The sequence below is a fragment of the Manacus vitellinus genome, unplaced genomic scaffold (assembly GCF_001715985.3).
Source record: "Manacus vitellinus isolate BGI_N305 unplaced genomic scaffold, ASM171598v3 scaffold_2_pilon, whole genome shotgun sequence".
Classification (NCBI taxonomy): domain Eukaryota; kingdom Metazoa; phylum Chordata; class Aves; order Passeriformes; family Pipridae; genus Manacus; species Manacus vitellinus.
The window spans coordinates 30,800,508-30,820,443 of NW_021940208.1; the positions used below are offsets into that span (position 1 = coordinate 30,800,508).

The 19,936-nt window shown below is 37.5% G+C and overlaps 1 protein-coding gene across 2 annotated transcripts in view; it reads left to right on the forward strand.

Annotated features, from left to right (window-relative positions):
* The window catches only part of RB1 (RB transcriptional corepressor 1), a 70,609-nt gene that overhangs the window by 17,799 nt on the left and 32,874 nt on the right, over window positions 1-19,936 (forward strand). For both annotated transcript variants that reach the window (XM_018071271.2, XM_029960881.1), the window contains exons 10-17: window positions 1,951-2,060; window positions 3,487-3,564; window positions 5,839-5,926; window positions 6,385-6,501; window positions 7,198-7,254; window positions 7,341-7,372; window positions 7,450-7,526; window positions 7,738-7,940. In XM_018071271.2, the coding sequence (XP_017926760.1) occupies window positions 1,951-2,060; window positions 3,487-3,564; window positions 5,839-5,926; window positions 6,385-6,501; window positions 7,198-7,254; window positions 7,341-7,372; window positions 7,450-7,526; window positions 7,738-7,940 (762 nt within the window). The remainder of the gene's footprint in view (window positions 1-1,950; window positions 2,061-3,486; window positions 3,565-5,838; window positions 5,927-6,384; window positions 6,502-7,197; window positions 7,255-7,340; window positions 7,373-7,449; window positions 7,527-7,737; window positions 7,941-19,936) is intronic.

Sequence of the window (19,936 nt, forward strand, 5' to 3'; positions counted from 1 at the left end):
CTCTTGAAAGAGTAGGTCTAGCTGTGTGTCACCAATAGATGTGGTAACCTGAAAACAAGCAGCTCTGAAGCTTATCAGACTGATAAGTCTGCAGGGTTCAGCTAGGTGTATCTTCTGTTCAGTTTCATAGTGTGTTCAGTGGGGAACGAAGTGCAAGACCCACTGAAGATCTTAATCTCTTCCTAAATTAATTTCAGGGTATCAGTAACCTGTTTAGACTTTTTAATTTATGTGTGTATATATAGTTGGGAAACTCTGTATGAACTTCCAGGCAAAGGTCATTAAACAGCTTGTTCTCAAATCAGAGGATTTTCATCCAAGGGTGCTCAACTTAAGCATAGTGTCAAAAGTACTGAGACTCTGCTGGTGAAAATTTTATAAAACAATGCATTTGAAGGAAAATCCAGTCACATTATCCTTACTCCTGAAACTTGAGCACCTTGAGTGGCAAAGCAGAAGGTTGCAGCTATATTTCAGAGATATTTGGTTCATAGGTGTAATCTAATTAACCATCAGCCATAGTTTACATCATCAGTACAATAGCTAGTAATGTGGCACATTTAAATTCACTTGCATTTTCATAACAAAAACACTGAACTTTTGATAAATTTTAATATTACTTCTAAAGCAAGAAAAGCCTTTGAGGCTTAATGTTGGTATTTCATTTGTCTTTAGTATGTGTTTGTTGGTCGGGCTTTATGCACTGTTGAATAGATTCATGCAGAACTCTTATTTTTGACTGAAGGTTTCTTCCCAGTTATCCCAGTACAGCCATTTTGTCTAAGAGCTGCTGTTTTTTCTAGAAGTTTATGAAATACTGAAATATTTTAGATAAAAAGAATGCATAAGCCATTAGGAAAATAATAAAAATAAAGTTAACTTTTTAAATACAAAAGATAGTGATAATGAAAATTGAAATATAATCTTTTTTAGTGGTCCTCATCTCAAAGTTTTAACTGTGATATCGGTTTGGAGCAAACCCAGTTGGTGAAGGTAAAAGGAGAGGGTGAGGAGCAAAGCTATATAGGAGATACTTGCAGCTTTCTCTCTCTTGGGGCTGAGAGGGGACTAATTTGGTTCATATACACTGTTGCCTGTTTTTCTAACAGGAATTTGCCAGAGCACAGCATCATTTAATATGTTTAAGGGCTCAGGGAACAGATAATTGAGGTGACTGCCTACTTCCACAGGAGCACAGCAGCAGATTTGAAGTGGAGGCCTAGATTAAAAAAAAATGCAGACTTCAAGTTAATGCTAATCAATTAAAAAATAAAAATAATAATAATTAAAAACAAACAAACAAACCCACAAAAAAAAACCCAAAAAATCACACCATCCAAAAAATCCAACAAACTTTTCCATGCAATATGAAGTTATATCACTCTGGGATCTAATCAGCTAAGGAACTTTTAACAGTTATTTAAAGAACAAAAAAGTGGATTTGAAATGTCTGTATTTTTGCAGAAATAGGCACATCTCTTAAGAACTACACCAGTACAAATATATTAGTATGAAATGGGGAATATCTTAGAACAAGAACGTTTGAGTTTGAGCATTGACCTCCATCTCCAAACCATCAGAGATGGACCAAACTGATTGTCCGACAGCTGTTCTAAGAACAAGCGTTTTATATTTCCTGCTCCTGGAGACACCCCTCTTTTCTGGAAGGAAAGGTTTGCAGATCTGTTTCCCATTATAGCTATTTTTAGATCTTCTACCCTGTCAAGACCTACGTTTCTTCGAAAAGATCTTGAATTGTTTTCTCTTATAAACAATCATTTTCCTCTGGGTGTGTTTCAATTGTTATATAAGAACTAACTTTGTGAGCTACAAGGGCATTCTCTTAGCATTTCAGTGTTGTATTTACGAGGTAGGACTAACATATTTTTCAATAAATTGTCAAACTTGTTCCTATAAAATAAATTTGGGTTTTTTCCAATTTTTTTTGAGGTTGAAGTTATCTTGAAACAGTATGACGAGCTCTATCTCAAAAACAAAGATATAGATGCAAGATTATTTCTGAATCACGATGAAACTCTACAGCCTGATGTCGTAGCATGGTAATATTTCTTTTTACTGCTTTCACTTTATAATAGAAAATTTGAACTTGTGTTGCTTTCTGCCCCCTTGTGTTATAAACGGAGATCTCTGTATCCTGTTGACTTTCTACATTTGTCATTCAGCTAAGGTATTTCTGGCATAACCAGCCTTGCTTTACATTATCACTTAAATAATTAAAAAACGTCTGCCTGTGACTCTACCGTAAAATGATTTGGAAGCTCTGCTTTAACTCTTACTGTATGCAAGGCCCTGTCATCCAGGGAAAGCTGAGGAATTGTAAGGAGGAGGCAGAAGCCATGTCATGCTGGTTGATTAGATGTGCCGGAGGCAATGTTATGGCTCTGGAGCCAGCTGGCATGAAATGGCCTGGGACCTCACTGTCCACATTCTCCTTCCTGAAAATGGATGGTGGCATTTGGAAGCTACCTACTGGGAGTGGCCTTGAGCCCTTTCTGACTTCTGACCTGTACTCACAAATTGGGAAATGGTAGTTTGCATGGGACAGATGATTTAGCAGAATAAAGAGTGTGCGCCCAGGCACGCTCCCTGGAGCTGTTGGGGTGAGCTCAGAGGAGGACCATGAAAATGTTCAGAGGGCTGGAGCACCTCTCCTTATGGAGGATGGCTGAGAGAGTTGGGGTTTTGCAGCCTAGGGAAAAGGAGGCTCCAGGGAGACCTTAGAGCAGAATTCCAGTACCTGAAGGGGACTTAGAATAAAGGTGGGGACAGACTTCTTTTAGCAGAGCCTAATAGTTGTAATAAGACAAGAGGTGATAGTTTTAAACTGAAAGAGGGTAGGTTTAGACTAGATAGAAGGAAAAAGTGTTTTATTATGAGGGTAGTGAAACACTGGCACAGGTTGCATAGAGAGGTAGTGGATGCCCAACCCTGGAAACATTCAAGGTGAGGTTAAGTAACCTGATTTAGTTGAAGATGTCCCTGCTCATTGCAGGAGGTTGAACTAGATGACCCTTCCAACCAGAAGTATTCTATGATTCTGTTTGATTTCTTTTTTAGTTATACACCTAAATTCCAGTGATTCCTAACAATTCAACATTTCCATAATTCAATGTGAGCTCACTGTGTGAGCCTGAATATATACTAGGAAAATACACTAATTTAAAATTGAATTAAAAGGAAGTAATATCATCTCTATGTATAAATTAAGCTGTTTGTAAATAGAATTCTAGAAAAGGAAAAAGAGGAAAACTTTGGAGGTCATCTAGGCTAACATCCTGCTTAAAGCATATATACAGATATACTTGGGAATTTAAATTACATTGTTTAAGCAACTGGAGTGGTTGGACATCTAGATCTTCTAAAAATATGTTCCACACTTGCCTCTTTGGATCAATAACTTGTTATAGAAAACATTGTTTTTTGGATTACATTAGTTCTGCATAAGTTTGTTTTCCATTTCTGTAGCTCACAGTTGGAGAGGACACCACTGAAAAACAGTCCAGAGGAGGAAATTAGTCTTATACTTCCACAGACTCCTGTTCGGTATGAGTTTTTCTTTTAAGGTGTTTTACCCTAGCTCTCTATTTTCTGCTTCCTTTTGTGATACCAAACTGTTTATGCACACACATTTCTTCTGTAATCTTTGGCCTTTTAGTATTTTTTTTTTCTATATGGAAAGATTTAGCATTTCAGAGTACTTACTGTTGATATTTTTCCTGTATTGGGAAGATGAACATTTCAGAGTGCCAACATACTTCGTTCAATTAGGAAAATGGACAGATGTGTTAGAAATGTAGTATTAATTGGAGATTGTTTGATCTGTAATCAAATGCAGAAAAACTGCAAACTTGAATTCAGTTAACCAAAGGAAAGGAGATTTGCATGTACAATTTTTCCCTCGTGCCACATAATTTTTTGACAAAATCAGTGTGTTTTTGCCTGATTGTGCTTAGAAATTCCCGAACACTCAAGAACCAATCAGATGTGTGGTGGCAATGCCATGTGCTATGTAGGCAGAGAAGTGTCCTCACAGGTAGTCATTCTTAAGGTGTCAGGTTTAAGGAAATCAAACAGTGAATTTTTGTTCTGTGCTTGATGTATAAATTCCTTTCATTTTAACATGCTATAGAGAAGTTAAAATACTGTACCCTTTATTATTATTTCAGTTTTTTCAAATAAGTAAAATAATTTTTGTTTTTATTAATAATACTTCTGCAGTGGAAATTGCTTGGAAAAGAATAAATTAGGCTCAGGGCTTGTGCATCCACTATAAATCTGCTTGATGCCATTTGCAGAAACTGTTTTCTAGCCAAAAGAGCAGCAAAGTTCTGAAAAGCTCCTTCATAAAAATAATAAAAGGAGACATGAGCTGAGATAACTGTTTATCAGTATATAGAAGAACTTCTAATTGCCTCAAACTGCGAAAGGCTTTATTTGATTGCCTTGTGGTCCCTTTTAGTTTTATGCTTCAAATCTTTGACTGCCAGTGATGGTTTTTAGCCACAAAGGAATCAGTTTGCCTTTTGGTTCCCAGACCGAATGTGTGATGTCAGGAACTAGACCACCTATGACTAATAAGATGGTCATTGACAACAACAAATCCCATTTTTGACAATTATAGATAGACATTGACACTTTTCAATTACAGTAGAATTAAAGCCCTCTGATACTGTGAAAGATGCATCATTAAAGTTCTTGACATGAAAGGAAGTTCTTGACATGAAGAAAGTCCAGAGTATGAAGTTTCTGCATTGTTAAGAATTTGAAATATGCTAAACTGACTTTGATCTGAGAGAAGGACTAGTGAGATATTTAGATTCTCCCCATCCACACTTGGGCTTTGCTCCGAGTTTTCCAAAACTGTTGCCATTTAAGGCAATTCAGATGAAGGCCTATTCACCAGCTCTGATTTTGGGCTGTAGTAACTGTTTTTCATAAAGCCACAGAAGTGTCAGTAGATGGCAGCAAATATTTGATCACCAGCATAAAGTGGAAGGTGTATCATTAACTCTCCCTGAATTAAACAGAACCCCCACAGGATATCCTGAAAGCACCATACTTACTAATTTGACTCTTCTTATAGCGTCATATTTCTGAACTTAGACACTTAAGATCTGCTTTAAAGCCCCCTAAAACTGGAGAGAATCTAATAGTTTTTATCAGTGGATTTGTATCAGGTCATTTATATAGAAAGTAACATAAAAAAATCAGTGTAAGTACTAGTTCAAAGCATAATGAGAATCAGTTGTGTGTTTTTATTTTATTTTTTTCCACTGTCCTTATGTTTTTCCTTATCATTAGTAGATTTCTGACAGAAGTAATTTTACCAAAACCTTCTGAAAATAGATTAAGGAAAATTACATCTTTACACTGCTACAATAATAATGATTGAACACATTTTTCTTCCTTTTACATTTATTTGTCTGGTGATGTGAGCCAAATTGAGGTTAAATGACACAGAAATTTAAAACAGGCAAACACACAACTCCACCAAAAACCAGAATGAAAAGTTCAGAAAGTAACAATACCATAGAAGAATCAAACTGTTTCTTAGGTGTTAAGAGAGAAATGCATACACTAATTCTTTTGGTTATTAAAATTATTGCAATCCATAAGTAAACAATTAGATTATTGGATTAAAAACATTATTAGAATTCACAATAGTTAACACAGTGTAACAGTTTTCCCTAGCAGGTTGTTTGATAACTGGAGTGAGAACTAAAATAATTTATTTTTTTTGGTAGAATTGCTGTTCAGTTTCTGCAAACCGTCATGCCAACCCTAATGTTTAGTTTGCATTTTATTGTATTTTTCCAGAGCGGCAATGAATAACATTCAGCAACTGATTATGATTTTAAACTCAGCACCTGATAAACCATCAGATACTCTCATCACATATTTTAATGTAAGTTACTACAAGGAAGCTTTGTGAAAGATTCTTGGAATTACCACTCAACTAAAATATACACCTGTAGATCTTATGCACTTATTTTGGAAGCTCCTTTAATAACAACCAGTTTTTGAAGAAGTACACTTTAATTGGAATGATTTACATGTAGTTACTTGTTTTAGAAAACACTTCTAACTGATGTGTACTAGAACCTTATAAGTGCTTTTTTATTTTTGTTACTGCACTAAATATTAAAATTAATTTATGTCCCTACTGCATGGAAGAAGAAGTGGGTTTAAAAAGGAGAGAAGATGATGTACTCTTTTCTTTTAAATACTCCACTTTTATTTATGCTGGCAAGCTGATTGAGAGGTATTACAAAGTAAAGCAGGATTAAATCATTAAAATTACTTTGAAGTAAAATGTCTTTCCTTTACCTTTCCTTCCCTACTTTGCTGCATGTGCTTTATTAGAATTGCACAGTGAACCCTCACGATGGTATCCTGAAAAGAGTAGAAAGTCTTGACCACATCTTCAAAAAGAAATTTGCTGAAGCAGTTGGACAGGGATGGGCTGAAATTGGCTCACAGGTAAGTAGCATTTGCATTGAGAGTTACTCATTTGAACACTGTTAGTACTAGCTAATGTGAGACCTGAATTACTGGCTGTCCTCATTCAAAGCAGATCACTAATGATAAAAAGTAACAGTATTCTTTTCAAATTGATGAGTATTTTTTTCTGAAGCACTGTAAAGATATTTAAATTCCTCTAAATATATAAGGAGCAATATGAACCAGGTGGAAATATGTTGGAAATCCTTTACTGAAGAATGGGAAAATTGCTGGGCAAAATACATTTAGTGAAACATCTGTTGGCATTCGTTAAGGTAACTTGGCCTAAAACAGCAAAAGGTGACTCACTTCCTTATAAAATCAGTAGGGCAGCTGTGCTTTCAACAAGGATTTTGGAAAATAAATCCAACCAAGTTTGTATTTGACAGTCTCCTTCCTGTCTGTCAACCCTGCTTTTTATCCTGTTAGCAGTGAATCAACATGGACACAGTTTATGTTATTACACTTGGTTAAGTTTTCACGTGGTTGGGGTAATCACACGCCTTAGTGCTTTGAGGCATCTCCAGTCTCGTTGGCAAATGGAACTGGGGCATCACTTCTTTATAGTGGCTCTGTCAAAAACTGGACATGTTCTGCACTGTTAAAACCCAAGAATCTGCCTGTTGTAGTCCGTTAAAACTTCTTGTAATACTCTTGAATTTCTTCTTCTAACAGAGATACAAGCTTGGAGTACGTCTCTATTACAGAGTAATGGAGTCTATGCTGAAGTCGGTAAGTTTAACGCTGGTAGCTTAGTACTCAGTGCATTTAGAAATACTAAGAATATTCACCAGTTTGGTCTGGTTTATATATTTCAGGAGGAAGAGCGCCTCTCAGTGCAGAATTTCAGGTACTTGCCCCTAACTTGTTATTGAAGTGTGCTATTTTAGCCTTAGGACAAGTACTAATAACTTCCTTTCTCTTTAGCACACTTCTGAATGATAACATCTTCCACACATCTCTGCTGGCGTGTGCTGTTGAGGTTGTCATGGCTACATATGGCAGTAAGTTAAATCTAAGGTCCTAAATAGCATTGTTATTTATTGATAATTATTACCATCTGTTCTAATATATAGAGTAAATAGCAAAAAGAAACAAAAAACCAACTCACAGAAATGTCTGAACTAGCAATGATTCAATAAACACAAAAAGGAAAAAACATTAAAAGTGAAAGAATTTAATACTTGTGATAATTTTAGTCCATTTTCCCTTCAGGAAATGCTTCACAAAGTGATGGTACCAGTGCTGAAACAGACTTGTCTTTCCCATGGATTCTTAATGTATTTGATTTAAAAGCTTTTGACTTCTACAAGGTGATCGAAAGCTTTATTAGAGCAGAGCCAAGCCTAACACGGGAAATGATAAAGCATCTAGAACGCTGTGAACATCGAATTATGGAGTCTCTTGCTTGGCAATCTGTAAGTAATACTTTAAAGTAGTATTTGCCCTTGTATAATATGCATACCTTGAAAAAAGAAATCACACTCAACTCTATAAAATTAAGGTTGTGGTCTTGTTGAGATTTATTTCTAGAAAAATAAATTACAAGAGGAAAACAGGATCAGTTTTGCCATGTCTTCAGGTTTTGGGAAAAAAGGAGTATATCAGAGGAAGGAGTCAACATAACTCTGCTGATTTATGTGATTGTAAGCCAATATCATCTTACTAGTCTGACGTGAATTATAAGGCCAAATAACCTTAAACAATGTTTTTGTACCAAAGTCAAGGCAATAAATTCTATGCTTTTATTTGAAAGTTAATTTTTACCCAGTTGCTATTCCTACTTGGCAAAAGGGCCTTAGTTCTGGGCATCTGATATGTTTGTTAATAGTACTTAAAATATTGTTTTGCATTGTCCTTTGTGCTTCAGTCACTTTGGTATTTTTGGATACCGTTACAATAAAGTACTGGAAGGTTGGGTTTTTTTGGCTGGATTTCAATAAATCAAATATTGTTCTTTTTATTATTTGTTACTTATAAACCAGAAATATGCTATTTATGCCACAAAACATGAGACTACAGAGACTGGTAATTTTGATCAGAGAGACATAATGCAACCATTTAAGAGCCCATCTCATATCTTTTAGTTCTGGAAAGTTTAAAAATATGGTATGCCATAGCTAATGGAATAGTTTAATCATGAAGTGAGTTTTCAGGGTAATCTGTGTTTGGTTTGTGTATGGCTTGAGAGTGTAAAGTTAACAGTTTTCTAGTATGGGTGATACTTTACCAGGCAGTGGGGTTATACTCCCGGATTCAAGGAGTGTTGTTGGCCTGAGCAGTGAGAGCCCCATCTAGCCCAGGAGAAGCATGCTGACCTCAGGGTAGTATGGAACTAATTGACTTGATTCAGAGTGAATCTAGTGGACCACCTTTTGCCTACCAGCCCTTGCTACTCGATTTTCCTTGCTGACAAAGTCAGTGGCCACATGTGGCTCTTTGAATATGCCCTGTTGTAAAAGTGACCTTTTCACTGGGGGAGCCAAGACTTGTGTATCCAGCTCCATGCTCATCACCACAACACTGTGTGCACCCCAGGATTTCTGGTGCAGTGCTACAGCTGCTGTACCAGAGTGTAAATTTTTCCCTTTTAACATTTTTGTATGTTTGATGTCTTGGGAAATGCACATTGCCTCTGCATTGCTGTGGAAATTTCTTAGTGGTTTCGCTCTTTTTTGAATAAGATGGCCTGAAAGCCCTTGAATTCTTTTCATCAGAGCCTACAGAAATGGAGAAGGAGGCAGTATTTTAAGAGGCAAACAGTATTTTAAGAAACTTGCAGTGCTTTGCTTTAATGTATTGGATCTCTCTTCCTGAGCTTCTAGAGGCATATGTTTGATACTGTTTTGGGGTGGGGGTGGCTTATAGAGCTGATTTGAGTGTTAGTAGCATGGAATAGTTCAGTTGGAAAGGACCTATAATGATCACCTGGTGCCAGCAAAATATGTGGAGTGAAGCCTAGTGGAGGGAATAAAAAGGAATGTGCAAGACATGCATCCAAGGGCCCTGCTGCTTCACTGACCTACATGTCATGTCTCACCTGGGTCTCCCCAAGCTCAGGAAAATGTGTGCTATTGTTGGAGGCTTGGCACTAGAGGGCACAGTATGTTTTCCTCAAAAGCTGGAGCCAGCTGTGGCAGCCAGGACAGGCACCCCAAGGTTCAGTGCTGTCCTCCACTGCCTCCTTTGGCTACCTGTGAGGGAAGGGCTGTGAATTGTGAACAGCAGAGTGTTTAGTGGTGGCTCAGGAGAGGAGTAGTAGTGAAACGTTATCTGTACTAAAATGTCTTACTGAGTCTCTGGGTCCCTGCAGCAAAGGTGCTGAGGCCCCACATAGAAATGGAGAGCCATGAGTCCTCTAGGGCAGAAAATCCACCCCTTCCTCTCATCTAAATATTGGCTGGTTTTGTCTGGAAACACTTAACCTATTAGAAACAGGAGAAAATGCTGCTGCGGTTGACTTATGAGGCTGTTGAGGTGTCCTGGAAAGGCTCAGTTAGTGAAAAAAGGAATGGTTTACTGTATTCTTCTGCAGTTCTTTACCTGGATATTGTTTCCATCTAGTGGTGTACAAGGTTTACAAGTGTCTGCTTAATTAGCAATTCCCTCAAGAATGGGTAGGCAGTTAGAGAAGTGTAGTTCATACCAGTAAATACCTCTTAACCTCCAAACACTTGATAAAGGAGGAGAGAAAAGTCACATGCCTTCTTACTTATAAAGAATGTCTCACTGTAACTGGTTGCTTTGGGTTAATTTTAAACAATGATAGTCCGAGGAAGATGGAGTCGTCAAGAAGGTTCAAGTTTGCTTGTATGGTTAGAGAATGTATTTTTTTAAGTGTTAAAATGAAAAGCATGGAATGAGTAAAGCTTATGCAAAAAAAAAATCTAGCTTGGTAAATAAGAATAGAAACTATTGAAAAATATTTATTTACAAATATTTGCATAATGCAGCTCTGATAAGTAGGGTAAATAACCCTACTTATTTACCATGTGTTTTTGTTTAGTTCTTGCCTCCCCCCCCCTCCCAGGTAGTGCATCTCATTACAAGGCTTGTCTGCTTTTTGGAGAGTCAGGTCTGGTTTTATCCAGTCTTTCCTCATTCTCCTGACTGCTTTAGGAAGCAGGACTTCAATAGAGATTTAAAAGGACTGAGCATTTTAATACAGAATAGCTTGAATCTATTGTAGTTTTACTTGTCACAGAGCTTTTGTGAGGAAAAATGCCTTGCATAATTTCCCTGAAGAAAAGTCTTAAGTACATCTGACCTTTAGCTGACTTTGAAAGCTGTATCAAATGAATGTGAGATTTCTTACTGGTATCTGAAGATAATATATTACTCCTTAGCTAGTCATTATGAATATGTTTATTGCTTTTGCATAGCTAGCTGACTTGGTCGTCTGTGCTTTAGGAAGGAAATGAAACTTTTCTAGGTCATCCTTTCTTTTAACTAAAAAAAAAAAAAGAAAAAAGTGTGGCCAGACAAAATAAAGGGTGGAAAACAGCTGAAGGTTCTTCTCAATAATTCTTGATTTTAAAACGGGGCAAATACATATTGACTAAATCATGTGAAAAGTACTTCCTTTTCCTTAAATTTTTATTGAACCTTTTATTGAAAAGGAGAAGCCCCATTTACCCACTCAGATATTTACCAGTGAGTTTTTGATGCTTCCAGAGACAGATTATGTGGAGATCAGTTAAGAATATGTTGATAATGCTGCATAACTTTTAGTTGCAAAATAGAAATATACTGTACAGTATTATTTTTTTACTGTAGAACATTTGTGCTCACGGTAGGCACTATTTTGATTTCATAACTTTAAATATAGGGAACTGAAATTACTTTAGACTCAAAGATGATGATAGCCTTTGCTCATTTTTATCATATTTCTATAAATATGATTTAAACCCTACCATAATTGAAATCTGTTTCCCGTGAAAGGGATAGCTCATTACTGAAACAAGAGCCAGCCCTAAAAGAGTTAAAAGCCCCCCCCCCCAACACCTGCTCTGCCTGTGCTACTAAAGAGCCCTTCTGTTCTGTTCACTGGACCTAAACCTAGAAGAATGCTATACAATGCACCTAGGGATAATAAATTAGGATAAGGTAGACATTTGAATAGAAGCAAAAGGCTTGGAGCCAAGACTTTTCTGCAAGCTTCAGTAGTTAGGGCAAGAACAATGGAAAGGTAAGAAGGTCAGAATGGGAAAGATGAGAAAAAGACCCCCAACTTGAGGCTGAAGGCTGGATGTACCCCCGAAATTCAGTGCCAAGAGAAGCACCGCCCTAAACTCTGCCTAGACTCCGCCTATCATTAATATGTATAGCAGGTGTTGCAATCATATGAATATGCAAGTAATCATATATGTAAGACTGTATAAAAACCTTGATTTTGTGTGGTGCCTTTGAGCGAGTTTGTGCAGGATGACCTGCCTCGCTCCCAATGCTGCAAATAAATGCCTTTGCTGCTTAAAGATACAAAGTCTCTGAGCAGTTCTTCATACCAAGTTTTTTGGCATCATTACCTGCCAGCCTGGAAGTTCATGCTCAGCCTTTTCCATAATTCTGTCAAATTCTCTTTTGGCCAGCCAAAAAAGTAATTGTTTTGAATATCTCAAGATTGTGTGAACAAATTCCAGAATATCTGAATTTCCCTTAGAGAAAACCCTGTCAACTGCTGTGTCACATCTTTGACTGAAGTGTTGCTGTTTGCTGCACTGTGTTGGGAATAAACAAGGAAGAGCTGGTTTTCGGTGCAAGCAAATCAAACACAAAGTCTATAATTTTTCAGTCTATTTTGAGTGAAATGTCTGTAATATCTGAAATGCATTTGTTTCAGTGTGACTTAAGTTTGGGTTTGGGGTTTTTTTTGGTTTTTTGCTGTGTCCTTCAAGAAAGTAAACACCTGTGATCTTTGTTATCTGTATCTGCAAAGCAATCTAGTTGTATTTCCCTTCCTCTCAGCTTCCATTCTGCTCACAAGCTCTGAATGGGGAGGAACAAGCAAGGTGTTAAATTTTTCATGCTGCTGCTTAGAGAATGTTCTTCCTGCAAATGCCCTTTCACATGTTCAGTAAGTGGAGAGTGTGGAGCATACACATGTTCTAAATCATCACGCTTGGCATACTTAAAATAATTTGGGCCGTGCTACAGAATACTTTCTCTGCAAGCCAGCTTTTGGTGGGCCCAACACAAGATATGGAAAGCCCTTCTGCTCTGTCAGGGTTCAGCTGCCCAGTACTGGGGTAGTGAAAGGGTCTTGTTCTTCTGCACTGGAGTTGCAGGCAAACTGCAGCCTTGTCTAAAGATAAGGTAATTTATACCAACCCAGTAAGGGGGATTAGAGAAAGAAGCACTCCACACTTTTTTTGTTAGGCTCTACAGATGGCAGAATGTTAACTTGTTAACTCATCTACATGAGTGCTAGGAGTCAAGGGGTATTAGTCATAGGACTGCAGTTTTAAAAGATTATGTGGTAGCTTTTGCTGTTAACAGGGATGAGGTCAGCTGCACCACTTTCTGCAACCCCACAACAGCCCAGAACAGAGCACGAAGGTTCACTGAGGCAGGCAAAAGGGATTTCATTTGCAGCCTGATTTGGTCTGCTATCTTTTGGTGTTTGTTTTTGTGCGAGTAACAAACAGATGTTGAACTAAGTCAGTGCATTGCACTGCAGCTGTTCATACTGTAGACTTCTTTGGCTGTATTGGTCTTTAACACTTACTGTCCTAATTAGTGTTTGTATTTTTAAAAGGAAGAACGAACACTGGTATTGACATATGTAGCGATTTAGAGTTGTAATGTGTTTTGGAGTTTTACTGACTGATGCAAGATGAAAATGGCTCTCTGAAGTTACTTCTCTTAATGGTTAAAATATGATCAGCAGTAGACAAGTGTGCTTTGCTTTATTTATAACTTTTTCCATGTAGCATTGCCTAACCTGTGCTCCGTGATGCTTCTCCTTTATTAGCTGCTTCTTTTCTGTGATTTCTGCTGTCAGTCCAACATTTGCCATGAAATCTGCAGTACTGTTTTTTCAGGTATATTTGATTTAACATAACTCAATGTTAGCAATAAGTATTTGTCAACTAACTATGTAGTTAATGTTTATATCTCATCCCACAAGACTTCTGTTGGTTTTAAATGATGCAGCTCATTGCGGCAGAAATGCCATCCTGATGAAAACTGTGTATTCCTAAAGAATACATTATTACATTTATATGACAAACTCACTGAGCTGAAATAACAGCAGACTGACTTTGATCATGCAGTAAGGAGAAAAATATTAAATAGGTGTGTTTAAGATTTGTGTAAAAAATGTTAAGTCCAGGTCAGGTAAAGCTATGAGCAATTACAGGTCCGCAAGTACTCCTTAGTACTTTGGTATAGTACAGGCAGCTTCCTAGTCTTTGGTTGTACAAGGACACAGTTATTGTGGAGCTCGCTGTACCCGAGTGCTTAGTGCCTGTTTCTCTGGATGCAGTGTACAATTTCAAGTTAGGTTTCTGTGCTACTTGTAAGGAGGAATCGAACATCTGGGTAAGGGAGTTAGTACGTTTTCTTGTGGTGTGTATCCTTCTCAGATTTCTGTAGGGTTTGTCTGAAGTCCTACAGCTCTTCTAGAGATAGGTGTCTACATGCAGTTTGAAGACCTCTTTGATTTCAACATTTTATGTAATTCTTTTTAAAACAGGAAGAAATAGGAATGGTCATACTGTCAACATTTTATACATTAGGTTACTGAATAAGCTGTTTACTGTTGTATTAAAAGAATGAGTCTAAAATCTTGTTGATAGACAGCCAAGTAAGGTCATGTGGCAAGGACTAGGTGTTTTGGGCTGAGTCTGTGCAACCGACTTTAAAGAGACAATAGTTTGGGCTTGAATATTGCCCCACATCAGTGATTACCATGTCATCAGTGATGTTTCATTGGTATTGTGTTCCCTGGCCTGTTTTGGCATTTGTCAACTCTCCTCTGGACAATGCCTAGGCAAGATTTGGGGCATAATGCAGCTCAGGGACTATTTTCAGCTGCTGGTATGGATTAGCAATGGTGAATGTTTAGTGGTGGTGCATGTGGGTGCAAGCTGTGCTTTGCCACTTGCCCTTGAGGCCTTAGGACATGCTGTGGCTCGTGTTGCCAACCACAGATGTAGCCATGGGTTCAACCACATGAGTGACTGCAGTGCTGGCAAATGAGTCATGTGTTCTGCACTGTCTTTCCTCTAGGCTCCAGGACTCGTACGTGTTCCTGCATAGCAACTGTCTTCTCTTGGAAAAGCTAGTCTGTTCCTTTCATGCCTACTAAATTTTGCCTTTCCTCAGATATAGGAATATCCAATTTGTGAATGAGGGACAACCTTAAGCACAAAAACAGTGCTCAGCATATCCAGAATGACAACATTTGCAAACACGCTCGCTGTCAGGGTGCAAACTACTTAGGGAGCTTCACTGGTGTAAAGACAGGCACCTCAGGAATTGCAGACAACAGATTGCTCTTGCACACATGACTCAGTTCCAGTGGTCTTCTGAATTTTGGGCACCTAGTATCCTGTCTCAGCTTGGAAGTTGCAATGAATGATAATATATAATATTTTCTAGGGGTGTTTTTGCAAGAGATGAAACATGCTAAGGGCCACCAAATGATGGCTTTTCATGTGCTCACTGTGCTCCTTTCAACAAAGTTACATTAGGAGAGTGCAGCTTCAACATGCAAAAAGGAACTGAGAACATATTTGAGGTTTTCTGTCTGTACATACATACTAAATATATTTCTGCTTGCATCATGAATGTGTTTCAGAAGCACGTGGGATGAGAGGGAGGTCACTACCACCACTGCTGCTTGGCGTGATAGTGCTAAAGGATCATACTAGTTCTGCTGCATGTGCTTTTAAAAATGTTTTTAAGGTTATGACATTTCAGTTATCGCAGCTGTGGTGGAAAACCTTCTATGATTTTGCCTTCATATAGAGCACATTCTTAGAAAGTCTGTAAGATGATTGTTTTTTGGGTATTTGTGAATATACCATGTAGTGTAATATAAATATATATATATATTTATGTTTATATGCTTTTTTATTTTGAGCATATATATATATACACTTTAATAAATACTTAAAATATGTAAGAGTGTTTCTCTCATACCTTTCTAGTACTCCTGAAGAGTTTCCTTTTAGAGAAATCGTGCTGTGCTTTTGAGACTTGAAACTTTTATCTGCCTGAACAGCTGAAGGCAAATTGAAAAACCAGGAAGAACAGGGAACTTTAGATTTCACTGTCTGTACCATCACTTTGAAAATCTTCCCTGCCACTCCTGTTTATCATCAAGATGACTCAAGCTGTTATTCATGCTTGGGTGTTACCATCCAAGCAAATCCTCTAGGCTAGTGGAAGAGAAACCAGAACACTTAAAGCCGAGGTCCTGTGTTTCCTGCTTTTGTCTCTGTTGACAGTGTGTTTGCTTCTCAGTAGACACTCACTTAGTGTACACAACACTCACTAGGACTGTAAGAGATGGGTTACATTAGCATAGTGTTAGTGGGTTTATCTGTTGCAGGTATACCAAGTCAGCCCAACCCTTAAGATGCTTTTTTGACTCAAGTACAAACATGACCAAAAAGATTACCTAAGAGACAGCAACTATGTGGAGATTTCATTCTGTGAAATTTAGATGCCTTTTTTGATTAGGAACTTAAGTTTCTCTCCGCTTCATCTACTGCTTTAGAGTTTCTCTTATTAGGGGAATATGAGTCCTACTTCAGTAGCTTAGATATTTAGTCTCCCTCTATGCTTGAGATGGAGCTGCACTTCCAGAAAGCAATTCATTCTATTTATTTTAAACAGATATTTTACAATGGGACTATTCACTTTCCCTAACTGTAAAGAGCATCTGTCTCAATGGAAAACCTAAACTAGATCTATAATGTTTGTCTGTTAAGATTAGTAGAAGCGAGTCACATGCTTTATTCTAGTCATCACAACTGCATTTCCCCCTTCCTTTCAACATGAAGGGGACATAAGCAAGGCACTTGTGTAATTATGCCCAGTTTTGCTTTAGGTGGCTACTTATGCTATATATCTTGCCTATAGTCACTGTTGTGTTTTCTGTTCACACAGAGGTCATGTATAGTTACCAGTGTAAGTACAGAAGCAGAATCTGTGTTAGGTAGGATCTCTCTGGTTATAGATTTACAGCTGTAACAGGGAACTGGGGTTGATAGGCTGTACTCAGTGGAGCTGCCAGCTCTGTCGGTGCAGTATAAAGGTATCTTGCCTGTCTCTATACCAGTCCCAAGTACAGAGTTAGTCAGAGAAATAAGTCTGTGTTAATGTGATAGACTTTTTTTTCCTTAAGGTTGCCCTGATTATAAGTAACATTTTAACAGGAAATAGTCAAATAGTTTTCTTGGAATACTTGTTTTCCAAATTGGTCTTTTTTTATATTGTCCAATGTTTTGGTGGTACCACAGCTGTAGGACTTTCATTTTAGTCATACTATGTTTCTAGGTAGTTTAAACTTTAGCTTTTCATCTTGCAACATTGTAATAACTGCATTGTAAATGCTTTGTAGGAACATTTAAAGGTTGCCCATGAGGGAAGAATATGTTAGAATTCAGAGACATATATTTGCAGTCCTTTCGTTTTGTAAAATCTTGCTGAATTGTGGCAAATTTGATGTGTCTGTCTTCTTAAATACAAAAGTAAACCATGCTTGGGTTAAATTCTGAGGTCGTATCCCTACTGCTTCTTCCTTGTGTGGGATTATGCTCTCCAACTTTGTACTTTTATAAATCTCTGTAGTGAAACAAAACTGGTGAAACGAATAGAATGAAACTTTGTTTTGTTTGGGTTTTTGGTGGTTTCTTGGGTCTTGCTTGTTTTATCTGAGCCACAGCTCTGAATAACTGTCATAAGTTTTTATTGCTCTTTCTATCCTTATTGCTGTGTCATTTGGGCCATTTCCTTGCTAACCTTTCTACAGAAGATAAAGTTAGCTTCTGTTAAGAAGCAAAGTAGGTGCCAAACACACATTCTAATGCGAAGGTTTGGTTTTTTTCCCAGCTATATACTCAATTTTCAAGCTCTTAAGGGGATAACAGTATCATGTCAAATTCAAACTGTCAAATTATATGCTATTGGAAGGGAGGTTTTGTCTCTCTGCTTGCTGCACTTTCTTTAAGTTATTGCATGCATAAATGCGTGGCGTTTGTTTTGAAGTGTTTTTTTGTAGGCTGAAAAAGTTCTTTTGTACCTGCTTTTATATGATATGAATACATAGTATTTCAGTTACATATTTGTATCACTTGATTATGTGTCTTACAGTAACTTTCCTGTAATAAAAAGTCCTTGTCAGGGATTTGGATCCCCCTATTCACAGCTGTTGAGTAGGCATAGTGTTCACCATCCTCTAGAAAGGTAATCCCTCTGGGTTTTGTTGAAGCTTTTCATTTGTGTTGGAATTGCATGTCAGAATTGGTCAGACACAGGCTGATAAGTGCCTATGGTACAGCTGAGTATGGAACCACTAATCTCGGGACCTGTGTACCAGGTGTTCTCCTGAACCCCTGAGCAGAGACTCAAGGTTCACACAGTTAGACTCTGCCTAGCCTAAACTTGGCTTGGGTAAGCACTCGGCCTGTCAGCACCCTGTCCTTTCCTTTTGGGAGTTAGCCTGCCCAGACCAGAGCCTGTGCTTGGCATGCTCCATCTGTGTCTGTTGCACCCTCCAGCAGCTCAGAGGAGCTCACAGATCTTATCTGGATAGCAGAAGGTGCTGATTTTACCACCCATGGGAGCATGTGAAATACAATGTGAGCGTGCAGTATATGTGGTAAACTTTGTTTCACACGTAAGAAGTGTGAAATAATTCAAGCAAACAAGTAGACCAGCAGTTTTCAGATTCGATTTCATTAATGAAACATGTTTTTTCTTAGGGCTGAAAAGGCAGATATTTTGGTACTTGCTTCACCATCTGTATTCTCATTTTTTCCCATGCTTTGCTGTATACTTAACAAATGTCTCCATTAAGAAATATCTGCAATGTCTTGGGTACTTTTTTCATTACTTTATAAGAGCATCAAAGATTTTTTTATAGATGGTTTCAACTTTAGTCAAGTGTAATTCTTGATGCTGCTGATGAATGGTAAATTTTTTGCAATCCAGTATCACTCCTTAGTGACCAGGAATGTCTTCAGTTTTTATTACTTAAACAATTGCTTTTAGAAAGTGCTTGCCAGGACAAACTTCAAAAAATTATTAGATCTTATTATGTTGCATGATTTTACAGAAGTGAAGACTTGCAACTGATCTGTCAAACTGACTTCCTTTTATAAAGCAGCAGTATTTGCAGAATTCATCTGAAAAGCAGAGGACTTAACATAGCCACAGTTGTTTTCATTTAAAATAGACTTAATATTATTCCCAAGATAATGGTGTTAATTTTGAGTGCCTCCTGTTGCTAGCATTGTTAATTAAGAATTTTGTTCTTTATGGCAGGAACTCACTGATTAAAAAAGGTAGAGTTAGGGCAAATCTTAAAGCTGTGTATGTGGAAAAATGTTCTTTTTATCTCATCGTAAAAGGATAAGAACTTCTTGCTGAAGGCCTTCCTTTGTCATTGCTTGTGATTTGATTCTCAAGTTTAAACTGTAGAGAACTTACCTGTCTTAGTGCAGGACAGCTTTTAGTTTTGCTAGAACTAGAGTGGGAGACTGTTTCTTAAATAGAAAAAAGAGTTATTTAAAATCTAAATTCTCAGCTCTGGAATTTTTAGTTTTCTAACAAAATGGTAGGTTTTATAAAAGTCCAGAAGATGTGTGAAGGGTTCTTTTTGTTTGGTTTAATTTTGTGGTAAGTTCAGTTTTCTTACGGGAAAAACTGGGCTTACTTTATGAACAGCTGTATAACAGGAACTGGATGGAGGGGAGGCAATAAATGCAAAAGGCTTCAGTGTGAAAACAGAATTAGACAAGTAGAACAAACTTCTCCATCCAACTTCTTGCAGAAGTATTAGACTGTGCAAGCTTGGCTTTCTGAATTTGCATTCATCTTAAATGCGTTCTGTAAATGTACTAATGCAGTGGCAGTTGTGTTTATACAATGTTTTCAACATTCTGGTAATTGGATAACTGATGCAGCCCAGACATTTATATCTTCTAGATTTAGAATAATTCTGATTTACATTTTACCTTAGCTTTTGAAACATATCCTCTTTCATTTTGTCAGTGGTGCTCAAATGCCAGAAACCCAGAAGTCTAAATTATCATAGTCTGGCAAAAAAGGGAACCTGTCAGGATTTACAGGTCTGCCTAACTGCAAGAACCTTATAATATTACATTTACTGCTGGAAAAGTATGAACAAATTGCTCTTCATTGATAAAACTCCTAGAAAATAACTTGAAAGAATAAATAAGGC